This window comes from Brachionichthys hirsutus, chromosome 24 (genome assembly GCF_040956055.1).
Source record: "Brachionichthys hirsutus isolate HB-005 chromosome 24, CSIRO-AGI_Bhir_v1, whole genome shotgun sequence".
In the NCBI taxonomy this organism is placed as follows: Eukaryota; Metazoa; Chordata; class Actinopteri; order Lophiiformes; family Brachionichthyidae; genus Brachionichthys; species Brachionichthys hirsutus.
The window spans coordinates 673,617-697,464 of NC_090920.1; the positions used below are offsets into that span (position 1 = coordinate 673,617).

The 23,848-nt window shown below is 54.9% G+C and overlaps 1 protein-coding gene across 2 annotated transcripts; it reads left to right on the forward strand.

Moving 5' to 3' along the window:
* The first annotated feature begins 9,793 nt into the window (after positions 1-9,793).
* On the forward strand, positions 9,794-22,990 carry LOC137912194 (xin actin-binding repeat-containing protein 2-like). Of its 2 annotated transcripts, none has more exons than XM_068756546.1 (9): positions 9,794-9,996; positions 11,275-11,414; positions 11,744-11,881; positions 12,146-12,238; positions 12,360-12,426; positions 12,737-12,840; positions 12,986-21,704; positions 22,646-22,779; positions 22,853-22,990. In XM_068756546.1, exons 2-8 carry the CDS (start codon positions 11,361-11,363, stop codon positions 22,738-22,740), a joined length of 9,270 nt encoding a protein of 3,089 aa, XP_068612647.1. In that variant the 5' UTR covers positions 9,794-9,996; positions 11,275-11,360; the 3' UTR covers positions 22,741-22,779; positions 22,853-22,990. The 2 variants fall into 2 exon arrangements, with proteins under 2 accessions (XP_068612647.1, XP_068612648.1); XM_068756547.1 differs by having other exon boundaries at positions 9,794-9,901.
* The last annotated feature ends 858 nt before the right edge of the window (positions 22,991-23,848 follow it).

The window sequence follows — 23,848 nt, forward strand, 5'->3', positions numbered from 1 at the left end:
ACAGCAAAAATATAAAATTCTGTTTTTCTAAAAGTTGGTTTAAGTTGCGAACCGTGTGTAGGAGGTACTAAAACTCCACTTTCTACTTCTTTGAGTATTTTATCTTTTAATTAACGGCCGCGATGAGACGTAGTTATCATAAAGGGAGGACAGAGAAATGGAACTCGTCCCTCCTGCGCGCTGCTTCGGTGAACGGAGGGAACGAACATTTGATTAATAAAACCGTGGAGGACGAGATGAGGACTGTTTAGCGTAAATGTACGGATTTATGCGAGATTATAATCCCCACGTCGGCCGCTACCTCGCGATGGTGCCCAAAAAGGAGAAGCAAACCGATTCCGACTGAAACGTCTGAAGCACTTGAGGAACGAGAGATTTCTTCCAGAACGGCAACAAACCGACGGTAAAGAATGTGCGGCCGGCCGAGAGGGATTCGTGGGAACCAGACGGGGGGGGGGGGGGCAGAGTTATTTGCTGGCAGCGTCTTTAACAGTTTATTTAAACATCTGTGTGGAGACCAAACAAAGAGAGACTAAATATTGCCGTGGAGCCCTTGGAACCCGGCGCAGAACCAGAAACGCGTTCTGTTCGGCTCCCGGTTCCTCGCCGTAAGCCGAGAGGCTCCGACGGAAACGGGATCCGGCTGAACTCTGTGACCCTTTGTGAATAATGTGAATAATGTATAAATGAAGCTTTATCTTTACGGCGCTTTGGATTGCTCCCGGGATTCCTTTCTCTCCCTCTCTCTCTCTCTCTCCTCCTGTATCCGTGTTTCTCTTCGTCTCCTCGTCTTCGTTTCTACCCGATCTAACTAAGCTGTCAATCTCTCCCGAAGTCTCGCTCTCCTCGGCGCCGCTCGCCCTTTTTCTGCCCGTGTGAGCGAGATAGTGGCAGAGAGGAAGCTGCGGGATCAACGCAGGAAAAACCCTCCCGAGGAAGTGTGAAGACTCACAATGGAGCTGCCGGGGTGACGTTCCGGTTTTGGCTTGTTCCGGAATAATGAATCATGAGTCATGAATCTAACGAGCATTAACCACGAGATTAATAAAAAGTAAACGCTCCTCTTTTTCCTTTTGCCGTCCCCCCATTGGCCGGCTCGCCCGGCCCATATCTCAGCCCCGCGTTGAGACTTCTGAGTAATTACAGGGCAGAGGAGAGAGAGGGAAAACTTCCCCTCTGAACTTCTCTCCTCCTCTTTCTCCTGCAGCCTCTCGGAGCGACGGCCCGGCCCAGACGGGATCTGAGGTTCTATTCCCTCACCTCGCACAATAGGGTTCCCCTTCCGAGCACTGCCCCCCCCCCCCCCCCCCGGAGGGAAAGGAGGGCAGGAGAGGTGAGAGATAAAGTTTCTCTGCGACAATGGAAACTCAATCAGGAAATGGAGAGGAGGAGGAGGCGTCGGCGACCTCCGGCTCGGGCCCCCGCCCCAGCGGGGGGCAGGTTGAGGCGTCAGACGACCCGGTGTGCCGAGAGGACCTGCAGGCTGGGAAGAGGATCGAGAGGTTCGACATTCCGCTCGACAGCCTGAAGAGGATGTTTGAGAAACCCGCGGGGGCCCACGCGGTGAGTCCCGCCTCGCTTTCTGAGTCTTTATTTTATTAAAAGGTCACGGAAATAGACCCCCCCCCCCCGCCCGATAGTCGCTCCCTGTCGTTGGTGAGCTGGCATTATCGGTTCTTCTGGAGAAGCTGGAGGGTGGCCTCCTCTCGCCTCCTCTCGCCTCCTCCTCTCGCCTCCTCTCTCCTCCTCCACTTGGGTATTTTCCATCTCCGCTCAGAGAGGAAAATCTGAGTCTGTTGGAAGCGAAGCGTTTCATTAACCCCCCCCCCCCCCCCCCGATGTCCAAACGCCTCCCGACCTGACTGAAGCGCCGGGCGACCTACTTTCTGCTCCATCAACCCCATAAAACGTTTTTTAGCGCCGATGCATCGTGGGTAACGTAGTCCTCATGTGCCCGTGCAGTGCCGCCCTGTTATTTCAGACTTATTTTCGGGCTTGCTCGGGTTTTGGAACGACCCCGTAATGAGCACGTCGTTGAACCCGGAGATAAGAGCCTCCGCTTTGTTCTCCTCGTGGTCGTTTTACGTTCACGCCGGTCCGCCGGTCATTAGTCGTACTTAAAGTCTCTTATCTTTGGTCTTGATAAGGCCTTTGTGTGCTGGAGCGCTATCGGCCTCTTGGTTTCTGCTGCAAACACAAAGGACGACTTTAAACGTCAGGCCGATGATGTCACGCTAGGAAATGGAGGCCATCAGCTGCTTGCGTTGCAGTAAATCCGCACTGGATTGTTTTACTGTCCACCAGGGGGGGAGGAAGCTGCTTCTTTACGCTCCCCTTTCAGCGGCCGGCCTGCGTGTCTGTGGATCGCACGGTGACATCACAAGCACACGCTGCGTCTGGGCGGCGTGTCACGATGAGCTCGCCAAGCTGGTCGCATCTTTTCTCGAATAAAACAGCTTGCAGTCGGTGTTAATAGAGCTGATGGGCAGCGTTCCCAGATTCCCAGAGAGACGGGGGGGGGGCGGAGCGCTGCAGCCGGGCGGCTGTAAAACATGACCTTGTCTGCCGTCTGTTTGATGACGCACTGCATTTTTCTGTCTGCACCTCACTTCCTTTTGGTTAAACGTCGCAACGTCATTGGATGGGCGGCCGAAACAGTGACTCCCAGGTGGGCGCCCAGCTGTGGCCGCAAAATCCTCGGGGAGGGGGTCGGGGGTCGGGGGCGGTCCTAAAAGCGCGTTTTTCCACGTGTGTGGCGGGCCGAACACAACGGGGGACGCTTTCTAGTGTTAACAACATCTGTCTGACTGACCTCCTGGTCATGAGTGACAGACACACACACACACGCACGCACACACACACACGCACACACGCACACGCACGCACAGAGTTCAGCAATTAAAATATGTGCGAAATGCAGAGAAATTAATCCTCTTTTGGGGCAAACATTGTTATTTAAACGTGAGCGTCTCATTCCTGCTGTAATGGCAGCCGTCGGCCAGCAGGTGTCAGCGTGGCACACGTGAGATTCAGTCGCTTTTAAAAGCCCACGTCCACGAGACTGAGGATAAAAGAGGTGCCGTTAATCAGGAGTTAATCTCAGTGAGACAATTACTAATCACCTGGTGTTAATTGGAGTTAATTCCCGGCGCCTGAAGGCATCTTAAAACGGCTCCCCCCCCCCCCGTGTGCGGCTGTCAGATTAGCAGGATTTGCATAAATTGTGTAAATATCTCATTCTGACGTGTATTTGAGATCTTGGAATGTTGCTTTGGTCCATTTATTTATTTTTAAACTCCTCCTTCGACGGGTGCGAATGTCGTCATCGAACGATCAGTAAGCTAAAAGCTGCAAAAAAAAAAAAAGGAAATTGATCCCGACTGGAGGAGGACGCCGGGCTGCTAGGAATCCATTAACGTTTGCCAGGCATCTCTTTCATCTCAGTTTCACAGATTCAAATCTTTTAATGGAGCTGGCAGCGGGCGCCGTGTGAGGATGACCTGTTGCTCGCCGCCTTGGCGCTGGAGATGGTTCCCCTGTCGGCTTCATCCGACTCCTCTTCTCCTCCTCCGGCGTCGGACTGAGACGTCCATAAAAGCCCGCCGTGCATCCCCGTCAGCGTAATGGATGCGTATCTTCCGGGCCCCCCTTTCCGTGCAGATTGTGACTTGGGGTTTCCGCTGATGGAGCTCGACCACGCCGCTTCAATCATTCATCACGGCGCCGTGTCATCGCGAACGATGCGTTCGGGGGCTCGGGTTACACGTATAGCTCTACGTCCTCAGAATATCAAGCAGGCATGCGGCTGGCCAGCCGGCGGCGGCGGCGGCGCATCGGTGTATATTTGGAAGGGCTGAAAACGGAGACGGATCTTAAACTACTTGGGAGTCGTCGCGTATAAATAGTTGTCGCCTGGTGATTCTGATTAAGCGAACTCGTAAGAGGGCCTGATGAAAGAGCCTGAAATGCGATTTGTATTCAGAGAGGAGTCGGGCCCGGGGAAGAGAGGACGGAGACGGAGACCGGCCGGAAGCGCACTTTGTAAACGAAATATATACACAGATAAAGTTTGAGAATCGCTAGCAAAACTAGCGTGACACTTCCTGGTATGGGCGGGGCTTAAAGGAGGGCCTGACAAAATACTCTTATTTCCCCCCGTCTGGCTTATTTTCTGTCCATGCGCTATTTTACTTTCTCTTCCTTTTTGGCCCGTGGCTCATCCCCCCCTTCTCCGGATTTATTGCGTCCCATGCCGGCCCGTGAGTGAAAGAGCGTGAAATATTGATGTGCCTGCGTCTAATCATAATGAGGGCGGTCGGTGGAGGATTGAAAGATGTTTTCATGCTTCTGGGATGCGAAAGGGAGCGTTTGTCACAAAAATAGCACTGAAGGAGAGACGACCTTCAAACGAGTGAATAGTTGCATAAAACCAGCGCGGAGGAACGATAGAAGTGAACTGTAATTGTGTTTTTTTGTACTTTTTTAGTGCTTCTGATCTGCCGTATAATAAACCTGCTCCAATTGATCGGGCGGCTTGTTTTTCACACCTGATGAGAAGGTGCAGCCGATTCAAGGGCTTCCTCGGATCAAGGAGATCAATCGAAGGTAGAAGAGAAGGGAGCTGATTTAGAGCCTTCGGTTGCGCTTTCATCAGACAAGGTCGCCCTCGTAAGCGTTGATTATAACGTGCACCGCCGAAGGGTTGCAGCCAATGAGAGGCCTTCGGGATGTTGAAGATCGGATCGATGCAGCAGGAGAAGAGGCAGTATGGATCCATTTTTCCATGATCCGGTTCAAACAGGCGCCTCGTAGATTCGGCTACACGCCAGTTACGATGTATAACGTTTCAGGCTGCTAATCGCTGCTGCCGTCGGTGAATCGACGCGATATTTACTCACAAGCGTGATCCAAAATGGCGTCGTCGCACATGGGAACCCACCCGGAGAAGAAGGTTCATTTTCCTCGAGGCGTTGCTTTCCTTCGTTTTGTTTTTCTTTCCGCTTTGGCAGCGGCGACGCTGATTCCACTTTGTCTTCTTCGGCCGCCGTCGGATTTATCGGCGAGGCAAAAAGCGGCGCTCAAACACAGAAGCGATTTGTGCGGCGGAAGGTTGTTTACTGTTGACTTTTGTGGAGATGGATTGGGGAATTAGCGGGAGCTGACGTTGGAGCCGGCGCTTATAGACATGATGGCGAACCGGGATAATGTGTGTGTGCGGGTTGATCATCAGGGGGAGGGGCCTGGAAGGCCACGCCCCCACTGCACGCAAACGCAGAGAGAGGCTTCTTTTCCCTTCTTGGCATTTAAATGTCACCACATGCTAATGTTAAGGAAAAGCTACATCGGCTCTGTCGTTCTAATTACTGTCAGTCGCTTCCTTGCTCGCTCGCCCCAAAAGGCCTGGTTTGTTGCATCCAAAACATTAATCGTGTATCATATTAGGCCCCCCCCCCCCCCCCCCCCGCAGGAGCTGTAAGGGACGTCAGCTTAACCGTTTCATTTCCGACTCGTTGGGCGGCTCCAAACCAGTCGGGCGAAGACGGAAACGTTCAATTCAGACGGAGGCGGCTGAAATAATTACAGTTCCCATCATCGATCCCACTTCCTGGCCGCGCCTTAGCGGTCAGATGCACCTAAGCGGGCCGGGCGAGGCCGAGGAGGAAACACAAGTGGAGATGGAAAGACAGGCGTGGAAGGATTGAAGAAATGGAGACGGACGAGAGCGACGGGGAAATGTCACATCTGATATCGAGCTTCATGGGTTTGAAATCCTGCCTCGGCGGTTAAAAGCACTTCGGAGCTATTCCCGAGCTGCTTCGGGAGCGTCGGACAGTAACGGCCCCGCCTCAGTCGGATACGTCGGACTGACGATGCGCCCAACTTGTTTAATCCGGCTGCTACTTCCACCGGTGAATCCGTCCGGTGTACTAAATACACGCCAGAAACACCCGGGCGTCGCTCCGTATCTCGTCACGTCTTTGCAGCGTGCGAACCGGCCCGCTTCCCGGGCCGCTCTGACCCAGAAATCCCGTCTGCGATGGAAAATCTGTCACGTCGACTGAGCCGGCGAGCGAGCAGACGGGTGACGTCTCGTTGACAGATGGCGGCGCTCTCAGACACACGCAAGCCCGATCCACGTGAGCGAGCGGCAAGGGCGACGATGACGACGATGGCGTCTCTTAGGAGAAGAAAACTTCTCGGATAATCATTAAAGCCCCACAAAACACTATATCCTATCACCTCTGTGAGTCAGGAAGTTCAAGAAGTAAATTTTCAAATTTGGCGGAAATTCGAATTTCGGTTTTGCGACAATATTTGTGTATTCCTGAGCAATAAAAGAGGGGTGTGGTTTGTTGAAGTGAACGTAAACTCAAGATGGAAGTCAAGATATTTGTGATAACGATGATATTAGGGTATAACGTGTCAGTGTCTCTAGTTACGCAGACGACGCTCTGCTCTACATTACAGCACATACCCCAACAGCTCCGCCCCTTTATCTGGATCTACACCAATAACAAACAAAGATCCATCCGTGGTTATTGAAAATCTGGTTAGCAGCTTTTGCTCTCTCGCATTTCTATTTTAATATTTATCTCTTGGGATCCTTTTTTCCTGATCGGTTAATTGATTTTTAAGCTAATACAAACATTGTGCGACCCGTTTTAGATCGGTTTAGAGATGCAGAAGTTCACAGCGCAGTCAAGGAAACCAGTTGGTAAGATCCAGCGCCGCGCCATCTGTGCCGATGCGAGCAAAAATGATCAATTAATATACGGAGAGAAGATTTCAAAAGGAACGCACACCCACACAACTCGGTGAGCGATGAATAAATTACTTCTCAACTTGGATTTCAAGTAAACAAACCTGCCAGACGAGAGATAAATGTTTTGAACCTTCGAACGACTCATTCGGTGACTTTCACATCACAGCTTTAACAAACTCTCACGCAAACGCAAAATGTATATTTTACAACGTCCGGACCGATGGTGCACTTAATCATCCCCTGAGCGAAGCCGGCGCCCGTTGTGGGCTGTTTAATATCGGAGTCAGACGCGGAGCATCAGGAGGTTGCGGCTAGCCGGCCGGCTTGGGCCGCCTGTTTGAGCTTCATGCGATGCGAGTGCTGCTCCAGCGAAAGCGAGCGAATGACTGTGGCGGAAAGAGATTACGGTTGCAAATGTGTTTTGCCAAAAGCGCGCACGTGCACGTGTGTGTGTGTGTGTGTGTGTGTGTGTGTGCGTGCGCTCGCATCACTCTGGGAAACGATGCAAATTAGCACAAATGTCGACCCGGGATTCGCTAAATGGGATTCTTTTTCAGGACAATGTTTGGTCCTTTGGTGCGTTTCTAAAATTATGGTTGACAACTCCGGGAGAAACGAGCCAGAGCTGTGTGTGTGTGTGTGTGTGTGTGTTTGTGTGTTATGTGGAAAGGCACCACAGGGGATACACATTTGATTTGCAAATGGGAAAAAAAAGAAACAGACACACACACACCTGCACGCAGGCACAGGTGTGTTTGCCCCCGTGGGAATGATTTACCACCGAGTCGCTGCTGGTGCGCTGTCTGACGCAGGGCGCCGCTTTAGCGATGGCGCCCTGTGAAAGCGCCGTCGCTAAAGCTCTGTTAGAATTCAACCGACTGCTGTTCACGGCGTGTTCGAGGCCGCAGGCGCCGTTGTGCGTTTCACCGGGGCTTAAGTGTCGTGATTTGTCTTGCTGTGTGTGTCTGTGTGGACATTGCGTGTCCACGTGGAGGTGATTTGGACACAGCCAGCTGGTGACACCGCTCCTCCTTCCCGTGGAACAAGCGCAGGTGCTTTCTCTGATATCTCTCTCTCTCTCTCTCTCTCTCTCGAACCAGGAGGCGACAAGCATCCACGCCTCCCCGCCCAAAACGAGGGCGTCCAGCGGTCTCACCCAGGACCAGAACATGAACGCATGTGAGTAATCGTCTCCATTTCGTTTCAGGAGTTTCAAGGATGCGTCGTCTGATGGGCGGGGAGACGGTTAATGCGACGCGGCGGCCCGTTTGTTCCGCGAGATAAACATTTGCCAGGAAGCACGGTTTGAGGAGGAGATTGTTCTTGGCCAGATAAGGCCGGCTTCCCTGGCAGGATTTTAATGGGACGCTGGGAGCCCGATAGATACGGCGCTTCCATTACTGCGATAGCGAGGCTGTGGTAGCTTCCCGCTGACGCTGACTAACGGTGTGAGGTCCAGTTCTTCTTCTTCTTCTTAAAATAAACGGAGCTCTCTCTGCTTCTCAAGTATCTGCGTGTCGCTTTTATGGAACATGAGAAAAACAAATTAGGATAAAATGCAACCTGATATCTGCAAAATAATTTAAAAAAATCCTACTAGGCATGCTAGTAATGGTTAGCTGGTTAACGCTCATGGCCTCCAGCATGCAGCTCCACCTGAGATCCGTCCTCTTGTCGCTGAATCTCCGCTCGCCGGTCCTCTGGTCCCCCCCCCCCCCCCCGATGGCCGTGTAATCTGACCGGGGGGGGGGGGATGCTCCCTGTAAATCCACAACATTTAAATAAAGGCCCCGCGATGGAGTAACTGTGCTCTAAACAGATGCAGAGCTCATCTCTAAACCTCGGCGTCCTTGTTTACGCGTCTCTTCTCCTTGTTGCGTCTGAATAAACGCCACCTTTGTATTATTTAAAGGCGTGTGCTCATTGTTTTTATTTTACATACTTGTCAGATGCGCTTTGCCCGTTCTTCAAAAGAGAAAAGGCACTGCCAAAGATTTTTCTCCAGTCAATTTCAGATGGGGATCCCGTCAGACGCTATTACGGGACACAAATGAGCCTTTAAGGCTTTATTGACCTGCAGGATAAAAAATATTGACGTTTGACGATGTTGGGTATCGATGTGAGGCCAGCGGTCGGGCGAATCAATACCACGTCTGCAGACTGTGTAGCTTCGGCCTGCATGGGAATGTGTAAATTGTTGCCTGAACTCTTGGGCATTTAGATTCAATGTTTTGCAACCTCATTATGATTGCATGTTTGATATCTTTATTGCAGCTAATGCTCTTTAGCTTACGCGTCAACGCTGCGCAGCATGCTACCAAATAAAATGAAGAGGAACGGTTACGAAGACGTAAACGGGGGACTCCCTCTGGACCTGTGCCGGACCCCTTCGTTCGGTATTCCGTGGGAGTGTGTTTGTTTTCCACTTTAGCAACAGGAAATCCATCCGCAATTTCAGCGGGATTATCAGCAGAGTGCAGCTTCTCCACCAGCCTGATAACCCCCCCTTGTTCTGCCAGTGCTTACCCCATGGGGGGGGGTGGGCTCATCTTGTGTCTCCCACACGAGCGTTTGGACCAGAACCTTGTGTTTCTCTGGGAAAACAACACGTGGGAGGGAAGCATTTCTCTAGAAGCACCATTCCCCGACTAGAATCCATGCCGAGCTCAGGGATCAATAATCAATAATGCACTCGTGGCCGTGCAGGGAAAAGACACGGCACAGGAATGTCGATTTTACTCCCAGTCGTCTGTTTCAGATGAAGGAGTTTGACATTTTGGAAATAAGCTCATTTGTTTTTCCCGTCCAGAGTCGGTCGAGAGGATTGACTCTGGATGCTAAACATGCTAAGAGCGGCCGCTTGCTAGCCTAGCTTAGCATGGTCGTTCCAAGTATCCCCCCCCTTTCCTCTCTGCTCCTCCAATGACGGATGGAGCGTCTCACGGTCGCTGTGACATCAGGTTTAGGGCATGCTGATGCTAAAAAAAGCCAACCCCCCCCCCGATGTCCATCCTTTTTGTTTTACTGAGGGAGACTTCTAAAATAAAATCAGCTGTCGCCGGACGCCTGGGCCTCACTTCGCCTCCGAGCGCGCTGCTGGAGCCGGTCTCCAAGCCTCGCCGTCTGCCGCGTGTCGGGGTAAAGACAAAAAAAAAAACAAAAACCTTCTGTTCTGCTGGATTTTACTGCCGTTTCGTTTCACACACAGAGCCCACCGACACACTTGAATTAAGGTAAGAGCAGCAGACGTAACCGGCGGCAATCCCGTCCGGAATGTTCTGAGAGCGTGCTTCTCCTGGCTGGAGGAGGCGGCGGAGGGGCGATCCGATGCAAAGGGGCTACTTTGATCGATTTGACAGCTCGATTATTGTGCCTGTTTCTCCTTTTGTGACGTTTCAATTAGCGCGGCTTGATTGGGCTCTCCTTGTCAAACCGGTCAGTACGTAATGACCGGACGATCGGGTTGGTTAAAGCCTCCGTCGATCGGAGACGGCGATTATCGGAGGGCCTCTGCCTGAAACGTTCGTTGCACGGCGGGGGGGGGGGGGGGAGATGGTGAAACAACTTTCCAATCTTTGATATGATTCTCGTTAGAAGTTCCTTTTCCAGCCCATGATTCTTCCCTGTTGCAGGGGGGGAACATGACTCCCCCCCCCCCCCCCTCCCCACCCCCCTGGTTACCTCACCTCCACGCTATGGCAGCTTTGCACATACCCTTCTGAGAAGCCAGAGATATCTAAAGCGCTGTTGTCATCGTGATGCCTCGTCCGCCGCTTCAATATTTACCTCAGGTGACGGATCAGAGCTTTACCCTCGACATCCCAGTAGGTTCGGCTCCACGTCGGCCTCGGGTGTCGGGTTTCCGACCCGTATTTATAGGACCCTGTTTATTTTCAGACGCTGCTTTCTCTCCATGATTGGCGCACACAAACACGCCGGACGTGGCAGAAAAGCTAAAAAGGGTCTAGCGACCGGGGAGCAGCGTTCTCGTCACACCAGGAGGTGACACAAACGCATCCATGCATTGTTCCCGCCCAGTAAGGTGGCTTTATAAACCATAGCCGTTAAAAAGGGAGCTCTGGAGAAGAGTCATTTTACGGTCTGCCGTTGAAATGCATCCACTTTTGGATTTTGGACTGTTTAGCCCAATTAAGGCACCGTAATAATGACTAAATACGTCCTGCGGCTCCAATTTGCCTCCGACTCCCTATAAATAAAAAGGCAGCTCGGTATTTAGCAGCCAGAGGGCCGTCCGCCGTGCCTAAAAATGACTCCTCGGTGTTCGAACCCATCGCTCCTCGCTGGCTTTACCTTCATTTCCACCATTAATGCAACAGGATGCTCTAAACGGCGGAGAGCTGAATCTGTCCCTGATCTCTGCAGCGCATGGGGGGGGGGGGGGGCATTTAAAAGTCGCTGGGATGTGGCGATGCAACGCTGGAGGCCCGTGATTGACGGGCGGTCCGTATGTATTTGGGATTGTGCCTGAAGTTCTCTTTGCGTTTGTGCAGCTGCAGGCAGACCCCCCCAGGACCGGGCCCCCACGGGCGCAGACGGCCAGGAGAGCGAGACGGTGTCGGTGAAGGAGCGGCTGGCGATGTACCAGGCGGCCGTGACCAAGAAAGAAACCAGCGGCGCCTCGTCTGCTGCGGTAAGGAGACACGTCCAAACGGGGGGGGCGTAAGGAGAGACTGGGGGGGGGGGGGGGGGTGTGAGGGAGACAGGGAGGCGTCAGAAACCGTCGAATTAACAATCTGACGCCGTCTCATCTAGTTCCTGCGTTTCTAAAATCACGAGGCGTGCTTTAGCATAACGCGCTTTCATTCACTCTCTCTCTTCGCATGTAAAACATATTCATAATCAATGAGAGCGGTGTCGGGTTCACCGAGGTCAGATCCATCTCCGACGACCCTCGACCTCACCGGGGCGCTTGATGCAGATTATCCAGGTGTTTCACGGCGCCCGTTTCCCTGCTCGCAGACGATGGACGAGTCCGAGGCCTGTTCGCTCCCCGGAGGCTTCGCCGGCGTGAAGAGGCAGTTTGAGAACCAGGAGTTCACCTCGTCCGCCTCTCAGTCCGGCTTCACGCAGTTTCACGTGGAGCAGAGTTCGGTCCAGGTGAGAGAGGGAGAGAGGGAGAGAGAGAGTCGACGTACTTTCTGAAAGTTTAAATGTAAGGGGGGGGGGCATTTGTTTCCGGCCACAGCGGGGTCCAAGTTTTTCCAATATTAAAAAGACTCGATTCTGTTTTTCTTGCCGCTCACGGCCGCATGAGGGGGAAACCACGTGGTGTGTGTGTAGGTGTGTGTAGGTGCGTGTGTGTGTGTGTGTGTGTGTGTGTCCGCTCATGCGTTCAGCTTCCTGCTCGTCTGTGTTTGGCAGGAGATGTCCAGCTCCTCGGAGGTAACGGTGAGGAGCAGCGGCAGGCAGCTCGTCCCGTCGGCGGCGGCGGCGGCGTTCCACAGCCAGCCGGAGGTACAGGCGGCGCAGTCGCACCTCGCTGCCTCTTCCCATTCCGTATAGACGATACGCCTTAAACTTTGCACTGATTGAACAGTTGTCGGCGCGCTAACGACTCGCTGCCGTCGTTTCGCAGGTTATCCGTGACGAACGGATCCACCCCAACGACGTGGCCAGTTACGAGGAGCGCTACGACGAAACAGGTTGTTCCGCCTTTTTCTATATTGCAATTTGCACATTTCATCACAGCGCGGTATATTAATGGATCGCTCGGCTGCCGAATAAGGGATGAGCTGCGGAGGATTTTCTATTCGGGTTGCATGGCAGCAAATCTAATCAGGGCAAAGTCAGGAAGGTAAAAATATTGAAAAGAGGAAATTGGGCAATAATCGCTGCATGGTTTCAGAAAATGAAAACTACTCAGGTTTTTAATGAAATGATTTATTCCCCCCCACCCCCGAGCTACCTCACTGCGAATGACTTAATGAGGCAAGCTTCCTGTGCCTAATCCAGTCACGCTGGTCGGAGGAGAAGACCTGCCGAAGGTTTCCACTCAGGCCTTGAAGCAGCAGTACGAAAGAACCATCGACGAGGCTGCGCCGGTCAAAGAAATTAAGGTAACGGATGTTTTCGGTTCCAAGACGAGCTCACATCTTGAAACATTTGGCATTCATAACCTAATTTTTCACATCAGGCTCCAGGATTTGAACGTTCGAACTTCACTCTACCTTTCTCTTCTTAACCGAAACCACTCACAAACAGGTTGATGTGGATTTCAACCAGTTTCAGTGGGTACCAGTAAGTCAGTCCTCCAAATCTTCAGCCACGACGATCCACGAAACGTCCTCCGCTTTTAAAAACACCGCTGCCTCGTCGGCGACTCTCCTGCCCCCGTCCTCCAACCAGCCTCAGGAGGCGTCCCAAAACAAGCAGGCGTTTCATAAAGAGCAGTACTTCAAGCACAAGAGCACGGCTGAACTCAAGCGCCTTTACAAGCACATCCATCCGGAGGTCCGCAGGAGCCTCCAGACGGACTTTCTGAGTCAGCTCACTGAAGCGGAACTGAAGGATTTGGAGGAAAACCAGGAAGTGGGCGATGTTCAGCAGGCGTGCTACATGTTTGAAAATGACGGCAACAGCCCGAGCGTCAGCCCCGACAGGGAGTCCCTGGAATGGGACGAGATCCTTAAAGGGGAAGTGCAGTCCGTGCGCTGGCTGTTTGAAAACAAGCCGCTGGACGCGATCAAAGACGAAACCCCGGATGAGAACGAGCTGAAAAGTATCCCTCAGCAGGAGATCATCGCCGGGAAGGACGTCAGGTACACCGCTTGGATGTTTGAGACTCAGCCCATGGACGCTCTGGGGACAGAAGCCCCCGATTCAGCGGGACAGTCCCAAACCTCGGCTGATCTGGCGAGAGGAGACGTTCGGACTGCGACGTGGCTGTTTGAGACGCAGCCGCTGGATTGTCTGAACAAGATCTACCAGGAAGACGAGCTGGAGGCGGAGGCCGTTGTCAGCAAAGACATCGCCGGGGGAGACGTGAGAACCGCTCGATATCTCTTTGAGACCCAACATCTGGATTCTTTGGGGAAGACGGAAACCGTCGAGGAGAGCCACTTCCTGAATCTGAAGTCGGAGCTGGAAGAGACCAAAGGGGACGTGAGGACAACCACTCGCGTGTTTGAAACCCGGCCCAGGTGCGTCATCAGGGGGGGTTCCGGGGAGATGCTGGAGGTCACCACCATGAGCAGGGAGGAGACCGAGAAAGGAGACGTCAAAACGTCCCGATGGATGTTTGAGACGCAGCCTCTGGACCCGATAAACAAAGACGCCGCGGACGTCAAGCTCATATGCAGTGTCTCCATGGAGGACGACGTTCAAGGCGGCGTCAACAAAGGTAGGTGGATCTTCGAGACTCGGTCTCTCGACGCCATTAAAGACGAGGAATGGGAGAGTTCCAGGAAGCAAAAGGAAGAAATCGTCGGCGCTGACGTGAGGAAGCACTGCCTCGTCTTTGAGACCCAGCCGATGGACAGCCTGAAAGACAACGCCAACGCCAGACCTTTGCCTTCGGAGGAGATTGTCGGAGGCGACGTCCAATCGGCGAAGCATCTGTTCGAGACGGTCCCCGTGGACAATCTGAAAGAGCTGCTCGAGGTGGGGAAACTCCCCAAAAGGGCGGCGTCCGACGAGGAAAGGGGCGACGTGAGGCACCAAAAGTGGCTGTTTGAAAGCCAGCCTCTGGAGAACATCAGAGAGGAGAAGAAGGAGATCACGAGGACCGTCGACGTCGACGCTCTCCACAAAGGAGACGTGACCAACTACAAAGAGCGCTTTGAAAGCATGGACCTCAGCAAGTGTGAAGGAGCACGGAAGATCCGGGTCGAAGGCGTGACGAGCGGATCGGTCCGATCCCACACGGTGCTTTTTGAATCCACCCCGGTGTACGCCATGCAGGACGGCGCCGGCCGCTACCACGAGCTGAAGACCGTGAGGCGCGAGGAGATCGTGAAGGGAGACGTCCTCAGCTGCAGGTGGATGTTTGAAACGCGTCCAATAGACGAGTTCGACGAGAGTCTCGATAAGTTCCAGATCATCAAAGGCATTTCCAAACAGGAAGTGGCATCGGGGGACGTCAAGACCGCCAAGTGGCTGTTTGAAACGCAGCAGCTCGACGCCATCAAGTATTTCAACAGTTGCGAGGAAGAGGAGGAGGAAGAACATAAAAAGGAAGACATTGAAATAGAGAAAGGCGACGTGAAGACGTGCAGGTGGCTGTTCGAGACCCAGCCGATGGACGCTCTGTACGAAAAGGGGGAAAAGAGCGACGCCGAGGAAGTGCAGAAAGGCGACGTCAAGACGTGCACGTGGCTCTTCGAGACCCAAACGCTCGACAACATACGGGATCACACAGAGTCCGAGACCATTCTGACAACCTGCACCGCAAAGCAAGGGGACGTCCGGGGCAAGGACGTGCGGCTGGCCCGCTTCCTGTTTGAGACGGAGAAGCTGGAGAACCTCACCGGCGAGGACGGCGGCTCCTTCAGGAGGGTCACGGAAATCGACATCCAGTCCGGCGACGTCTCCAAAATGAAGTACATTTTTGAGAACCGCTCCTCCGACGCCACGAGCTCCACCTCGGAGGAGACGATGCGGAGGCTGAAGACGCAGCAGGCCGAGGACATCCGGCGGGGGGACGTCGTCAACTGCACCTGGATGTTTGAGAATCAGCCCATCGACGCCATCCGCCACGAAGCGAAGGAGATTCCCACCGTGACCGACGTCCGGGGGGGCGACGTGGACAAAGGCCGCTTCATCTTCGAGACGTACTCTCTGGATCAGATCAAAGAGGAGTCCTCCGGGACGGATCTTTCTAAACTCGGCGGGGTTTTCAGAGACGAGATCGAGAGGGGGGACGTGAAGAATTACACCATGATGTTTGAAAGTCGGCCGCTGTACGCCATCTGCGACAAGCGGGGTCATTACCACGAGGTCACCACGGTTACCAAGGAGGAGGTGATGCGGGGAGACGTGGTGGGGGCGCGCTGGCTTTTCGAGACGAAGCCATTGGATTCCATTCGAGACTCGGAGGAGGTTTACGTCATCAAAGCCGTGACGGAGGAAGGCATCAACAAAGGCGACGTCAGCTCCGCCAGGTGGAAGTTTGAAACGCAACCCCTCGACGAAATCACAGACGAAGTTAAAGTCACCTCCAAAACTGTCGCAGACATCCGGGGCGGCGACGTGAAGGCGAACAAGCACAGGTTTGAGACGGACGAGATGTCCCAGAAGTACATCAGGACCGTTAGCGTCAGCGAAATCCAGAAAGGGGACGTCAGATCCGCCACGTGGATGTTTGAAACCCGAGCGATCGACGAGATCCACGACGACGGCGCCGACTACGACGGCATGGAGAGGGTGACGAAGGAGGAAGTGATGAGAGGGGACGTCAAGCAGTCCGTGTGGCTCTTTGAGAAGCAGCCGCTCGACAGCATCAAGGAAACCGACGGCACGGAGCCGGCCGCCGCCAAGGAGGAAATCCCGCGGGCCGACGTCAAGACGACAACGTGGCTGTTTGAGAGCACGCCGTTCCACGACTTCAACGAGAGCCGGGTGGAAAAGACGGAAATCACGGGCAAAAGCATCAAAGAGACGCTTCAGGAGCTGTACAGCCAGAAAATGGTCGACTCGCAGGGCGTCCTCATCGAGGCAGACGAGATCGGCGACGTCCGCATGGCCAAGTATAAACTCATGAGCCAGGACGCCCCGCAGATCCAAAAGGAGGAGGTCATCAGGGGGGACCTGAGCAGCATCATGATGAACCTCCTGAGCGGCACTAAAACCACCGAAAGGGGGATAACTATCGACAGGGAGGAGCGCGGGGACGTCAGCACCACGGTGAAGCGGTTACTCGGCCGGGAAAGAGGGATCAACGTGGAGAAGGAGGAAATCATCCGCGGTGACATTCAGGAGGCCATAAACAGTCTGCTGAAGGACGAGGGCTCCTCCAAGCGAGGCATTCTGATCCAGGAGGACGAGAAGGGGGACGTGAGGATGACCATCTATTCGCTGCTGAATAAGGAGGAGCGGAGCGGCGCGGAGAAGGAGCGCGTCGTTCAAGGTAACGTCAGCAAAACGCTCCACCGTCTTTTATCCAACGCTGGAGAAGACTCTAAGAGGATAAAGATCGGGGACACGGAGAGGGGGAACGTCAGCTTCTACTCCACGTGCATCGAGTCGGGGGCCTTGGATTACCTGAGGCAGCTCCAGTACGACGAAACGGAGGACAAGGCGCAGAAGGAGCGCGTCGTGGGCGGCGACGTGGAGGAGACCAAAATCCTGCTGCGGAAGAGTCAGCAGCGGGTGGGACGCACGGTGGCAGAGGACGACATCGTCCCTGGCGACGTGCACAGCACCGTCAAAGTCTTCATGACGGAGCCCAGCGCCACCTACAGAAACCTGGAGAGGAGGGACGTCGTCAGGGGCGACCTGAGCGCAGCCTTGGATTCGCTGAGCCAAGCTGTCAACCAGAAAGTGGTGATGGAGAAAGAGGAGGTGGTGAAAGGAGACATACCCTCCACGCTGAAGTCTCTGGAGGAGGCCCGGCGTCAAGCCAAAGACACGGCAAAGACGGAAATCGTCCGGGGGGACGTCAGAGGTGCGCTCGAGTCGCTGGAGAAATCCGCGACGGCCAACACGGAGGCGACCGTCGAGGATTTGGTGCCGGGCGACGTGAAAGGGACCCTGAAGTCCCTGGAGGAGGCGACGCAAGCCGTGAAGGAGGTGGAAAAGGAGGCCATTGTCAAAGGGGACGTCCAGACTGCCATGCAAAGTTTGCACGAGGCGTCCAGCGAGAGAAAGATTCACCAGCATCAAGTGAGCGAGCAAGGAGACGTCAAGGGGACCATCCAGCTGCTGCTGGAGCCGACGGCTTCCCCGAGAACGCAGCGCAGGGGCAGCGTCGGGGGGGACGTGAGGACGTCCATAAGATCTCTGTACGAGGAGCAGGAGACGACGCAGGTGGACAAAGAGGAGGTCATAAAGGGGGACGTTCAGGGGGCCATAAAGTGTCTCATGCAAAGGAAGCAGTACTCCGTTCCAAGACGCACGAATCCGCCCAAGGAAGCAAGAGCGCCCGTGAAAAATCCCTTAGCCGTAGAGCAAGTGGGGCGTGAGCGTTTACAGGAGGAGGAGGGCGAGGGAGCGGCGGGCGTTCACGCCCCGGCCGTGAAAAACCTTCCTCAGAGCGGCGAGGCGCAGAAGCAAACGCACAAAGCGTTGGTTCAAGATGAGCGGTCCGTTAGCGCCGCCCAAACGGTAAAGGAAGGCAAAACGCATCACAAAGCCGCCGCGACGAAGACCAAACGGGTCGCTCGCACCGATCAGTCGGCTGAGAACGCCACCAAAGGAGCGCCGACAAATGTCTCGCACGAGCACGCCTCTGAAACAAAGACCTTCAGGCAGGTGCGAACCACGACGACGGAGAAGACCGTCGTCCAGAGGCAAACGGTGACGTCGGAGGAGGAGGCGTCGGCGTCGGCGTCTCGCCAGCGGACGCAGAGTCGGAACCTCGCGGAGAAGCAGAGCTTCAAAAACATGAAGAGTGAGATCCGTAGCCTCGACGTGAGAGGGGGAGGAGCCATCAAAAAGGCGGGGCCGGAGATTCATTTCCCTCCTCCTCCTCCGCCCTCAGAGGCTGAGCTCTCCCTCCCTCCACCGCCGCCGCCGGTGTCGGCGAGCCCTTCCATCACGAGGCAGGACAGCGACCTGCCGCCTCCTCCGCCGCCGCCGCCACCACCTCCCTTAGAATGCATGAAGTCTGAGCCGGAATTCTTCCCTCCTCCCCCGCCTCCGCCTCCTCCACCCTCTGTGGCAGGACAAGACTTTCTCCCGCCACCTCCCTCGCAGCAGGAGCTGAATGCATTGCCTCAGCCGCCCCCTCCGAAGCCGGTGAGGCCCGCCGGCAAGCTCTTATTCAAAGTGCCGACGCAGCCAGAGAGCCAGAAGCAAGTTAAACCCAAATGGCAGAGAAAGCAGCCGACTCCTCCTCCTCCTCCTCCTCCTCAGCTCCCTCCCGGTGGAGATGCAACAGACTGTAAAGAAAAGGTTAACATTCGGGAAATTAAAAAGGAAGCCGCGCAACAGATCGAAACGAGCAGCCAAAGTCAGGCGGGATTAATGACGGCTGCAAAGCCGGTGCAGAAAGAGAGACCGCTGCTCCCTAAAAGAGCGTTTGTGCCTCCAATTAAAGCGCCTCCACCTCCCGAACCCGGTCCGGGGGCAAAGCCCAAGCCTCACGCTCGCAAGTTTAAAACCCCCCTGATGCTGGCGGAGGAGCGGTACCGGCTACAAAGGATGGAAATAGACGGAGAGCAGAAAAGCAATGTCACGACTCCCGCTCCTCCGCCAGTTAGCGTCCCCGCCGGCGCCGAGCTCCCCGCAGCTCAAAACGCTGAGAAAGAGGCGCCGAAAACAAACGGCGAGGAAGTTAAGACCGCCTCGATGCCTGAGAAGAAACCCCCCTCTCACATCCCTCTGAGCAAGCCTGCCATCTCGGTGGCAAAAAGGAAACCGGCGCCGGCGTCCTCAACGCTGTCCACGGAGAAAACGCAAGGTGCAGGCGAGAGTTCGTCGCAGAAAACCGTCGCTTCTACCGATGCTAAAAAGAGCGAAGCCACGCCCAGGAATCAGGCCGTCTCCGTTTCCCAGTCTCGCCGGGAGGCCTCAAATATCGACACGGATTCGCAATTGAACGTGGGAAGTTCAGTCGTCACGGAGCGGCAGCTGTTTATTCAGAAGTCCGTCGCAACCGTCCGGAGCACTGTCCAGGAAAACGTGAGTTCACGAGGCCAGGCTGCAGCCACAATAAAGAATATCGACGTGCCTCCGACACAAGAGGGAAAAACGAGCCCCTCCCAACCCACCAAGATTCCTCAGGTGACCCCAAGTTTCAGAGTAAAAACCTTTAAGATGTCAAAAGAGAAGAACGAGGATAAATTGAACCCTCTGGGACAAAAGGAATCGATGAAAAGCGAAACGCATTCGCAGCAGGAGAAATGTGACGCGTCACGGAGAAGCGAGGCGGAGCCGAATCCCGAAAATAACCAGCTGACATCGGCGAGAAACGAGAGGAAAACAGAGATCAGAATTAAGGGGAGGAAAAGTCCGATGGGAGCCGCCGACGTGGGCGACCTGAAGCTGTCGCCATCGGTTACCGTTTTAATGCCTAAGATGGCGACGCTAACATCTGCAGCGAGTCACCGGGGACAAGGCCGAGTATCTGTCTCCCGTAGTCAGCAGAGGACGGAGACGGAGCGCGTCCAGAGACACGAGGAGGTGACGGCGGTGCAGCGAGGCCTCCGGGGACGAGCGCGGACAAATGAGACGCAGGTGAAGGCCGCCGGGTCCGAGGGCGATTCTCGGGACGCGCCCGTGGAAGAGGCGGATACACGAGTCTCTGACTCGGAGAAATGCGACGTCCTGCAGAAGCTGCTCGCTCGAATGAAGGCGCTCGAGGGCACGGCGAGCAGAATGGACGCCGGCGCCGTCGGGACGGTTATCGGTGAATTCCCCGATTGGGTGATGGGCTCGGACGAGAGACGGAATTTAAGTGAAATGGCTAAAAAGCAAAGCAAGAAAAAGTTGAAGGAGATGATGGTCTACGTGAGAAACGTTGTTCGGGCAAAGCTCTCGTTTCACGGGGGCAACTTGTCAGCCGTGGGCAATAAGGAACAAGAAAAGGAGGAGCAACGGGCGCCGCCGCCGCCGCCGCCAGACCTCAACGCTTTAAGCGGGGCGACTGCAAAGATATCGAAAATCAGCATCGGCTCGTCCAAAACGGAAAAGAGGGTGGTGGAGGTGAAAAAGTCTCTCCTGGAGCTGAGTGAGACGTCGGAGCAGAGACTGGCCTCCCCGTTGGCGAGCATCCGCACGCCGTCGCCCACTTTCATCAGCATCGAGTCCAGGAGAATAGACTCGCCACTCGCGGTGACGCCTTCTCCTCCTCCCTTTAGAGGCACGCCTCCGCCTCCCCCTCGCAAATCCCACACCCCTAACCCTACGCCCACCTTCGGCAGGGCCACGCCCTCGCCCACCGTCGGCCGCTCGGAGAAGCTCATCAACCTGAGGGACGCCGCCTCGAAGTCGCCTCGCGGCGCGACCCCGGAGCGGTCGTCCCCGTTTGGCGACTGGGACGCGCCCGCGGCGAGGGACGAGCAAGGATGGACGGACGTGGCGGACATGGTGGATTCTATGACGACCGTGAGGGACAAGAAGTCTTTCTTCGAGGACGCGCGGCGGGCTGAGGCGAGCAAGGCGTACAACCGGAAGGATCCCATCGACATCCCGGAACGTCTGGGAGCCGACGCGGAGGAAGCCCCCGAGGCCGTGACCCTCGACCTCCTGAGGGAGGACCTCCCGAGGGTCGACCTCTCGAAGCTGGTTGACAGGTTTGAATCCCCGAAACCGAAGGCGTACGCCAGGAAGGAGCCCATCGCCATCGCGGAGAGGCTGGGGAGCGACGCGGAAGAAGACGCGGAGCCCGCCGCGCCCGCCCCGAACGCCGAGGACCTCCCGGCGTCCAACGTTAAGGCCATAAAGGATGTGTTTGAGACCGGGGAGCTTAGTTCCCAAGCAGCCCGGGAGCTCAGGGAACAAATAGAACGGCCCGCGGGCCACTCCCACACGACGGCGGTCACTGAGCAATTCTGCAGCGTCGACGACTTCGGAAACACGACGAGGATCGCGGTGCATTCTGGGGGCTCCGTGACCCGCGGCAGCCCTCCGTCCTACGCCGACGTGGTGAAGGGCAGCATTCCGGCGGCCCCCGCGGCCCCCGAGGGCGCCGGCGAGGAGCTGCTGAGGAGCTTCCAGCAGTCGTGGGCCGCGAGCCAGGGAGTCTTTCACGACCTGGGTTTCAGCGTCACGCAGCAAACGACGTCGCAGGTGGTAACGCACCAGCAGGAGTCCGTGCTGACGGGTAAACGCCGACGGGCATGACGGCGTGCTTGACGCGGCGAGGCGGCGTGGGCGTTAACGCTTTAATGTGTTTGCTTGTGTTTGAAACGGCTCACGCTTTAGTTCACGCCAAAGCTCAGAGGCGCTGTGTGTGAAGCCGGCGGTCATACTGATGGATTCATCGTTTCCCTTGCAATGGCTGCTTGTTTTTTGTGTGTGTTTTTATATATACCTTGAGATTTAAAATAAGATTTCTTTCTTTTTTTTGTTCCATGTTGAAGACGCAATCCCAAAAAAATTTGATTTGATGCTTTATTTGTTCAAAAACGGCTAATGACGCGACTAATTCCATGCTGCTTGGTTTTGTTTGTCATCGCCCTTGATAACCATCTAAAGGTGTGTTTTGCTGTGTTCTCCTGGAAGGAACCATGTTATTACATAGTAATTACATGCAAAATAAAATAAAGTTTACAAGCCTTAAGTTAAACTTTTTGCTCAGATCCCGACCCTCGCCTTGCGACTGCAGTGCAGCCTGACTTTTCCACGTTTTCAGCTAGTTTCACGCTGCCTGTTAGCATAAAGAAGCAACTGTCCCAAGAAAATATTGGGAAATGAAGGACGAGTCGACCCCATCGTGGGTCCAGAAGATATAGAAGGGACAAAAAAAAAAATGGCAGGAAGTCATTTCCGGGATGAGAGAGGTTTTCTTTTTCTCATAACATACTGAATATTTCAACATCTTCACCCATAAAATCACTTAAATGATGCAATGCATGAGGAGAAACTCCCCGTCATGCTGGGGAAGCGCACGCAGCTTCATTTGAAGGGGGGGGGGGGGGTCAGAGGCCATAAAGAAAAGGCTACGCCAGCAAACAAATTAGAATAAACCAATTGAGTATGTTTTTACCCATGAAGGCGATTATGGTTCCCCTAATTAAAAATGTGGCCTAATTCCTTTTGCAGAAAATTCGAGTTCCCGAGTCCGAGCTGTGCCGGGTCTGTCGGAAGCGGGTCTACCCCATGGAATCGCTGACCGCAGACAAACACAGCTTCCATAGAAGCTGCTTCCGCTGCGAGCACTGCAAAGGCAAACTAAGGTGAGCAAGGGAGGCGGCCGGGCGCGTTTCCTCCCGCTCGCCCCTGACCTCTGCCCTTTCTGTTTGGAAACAGCCTCGGCAGCTACGCCTCTCTCCACGGACGCGTGTACTGCACGCCGCACTACAAGCAGCTGTTCAAGTCCAAAGGAAACTACGACGAGGGGTTCGGACAGAAGCCACACAGAGACCTGTGGAACGATAAGAATTCGAGCGAGAGGGCCCGTCCCGTCGTCGCGTCGCCGTCGCGGGAGACGAATGTCGTAGAATCCAAATGTTCCGACGCGTCGGTCGGTCCGGAGAAAGACCCGGAAGAAAACAAAAAGCAGTCGAGTAAGATTTCTGTCGTCTGGCCGCCTCGATCGGACGCTCCAAAGAAACCCTTCGCTATCGAGGAGGAGTTGAAGTTGGCTAGGCCCTCGTGGCCCCCGAAGGAGGGCCCGGCTGAGGAAGGCGAAGGCCTCGACCAGCCCGTGGAGTCTCCGTTAAAAGAGACTGACGCTCCCGCGGCCAAAGTCCGAAACGGATCACAGGGAAATCAGAAGGTGCAGGAGGAGCCGAGGAGCGTTACCCGCACTCGAGAAACCGACGGGTCGCCGACGTGCGTCGAAATGGATTCTCAAGTGGAGGACAAAGGCCACGGCGCCGGGAACGGTGGCGGGGGGGGGGAGGGCGCGAAAGCGCTGCAGAAGGGCGAAGAGGAAGGTGCGGGCGTGGCGGTGAATGGACACGACGGACGGATGGAAGGTGCGAAAGGTGATGAGGAAACAGACGGCGGCGTTCACGATAAGGAGGCGGTGAAGGTCACAGCGATAGACGAGGAGCTGAACGCTAACTCCAATAATAATAATAATAATCATCATCCTAACGAAGGCCAGACGCTGCTCGACGCCGCCGGCCCGTTTCAGTCGCTCCTTCTGACAAACGCAGCGACAGCGGCGGATTCCTTCCACGCCGATCCCCGCGGAGAATCCCCGCGGATGCCAAGTGAGGTGCTGCAGTTGGCGCGGAGCGAGGAGGCCGCCTTTGCGCCGGCGGGTGCCAAATGTGCTGGAGCGCCAGACGCAGATTC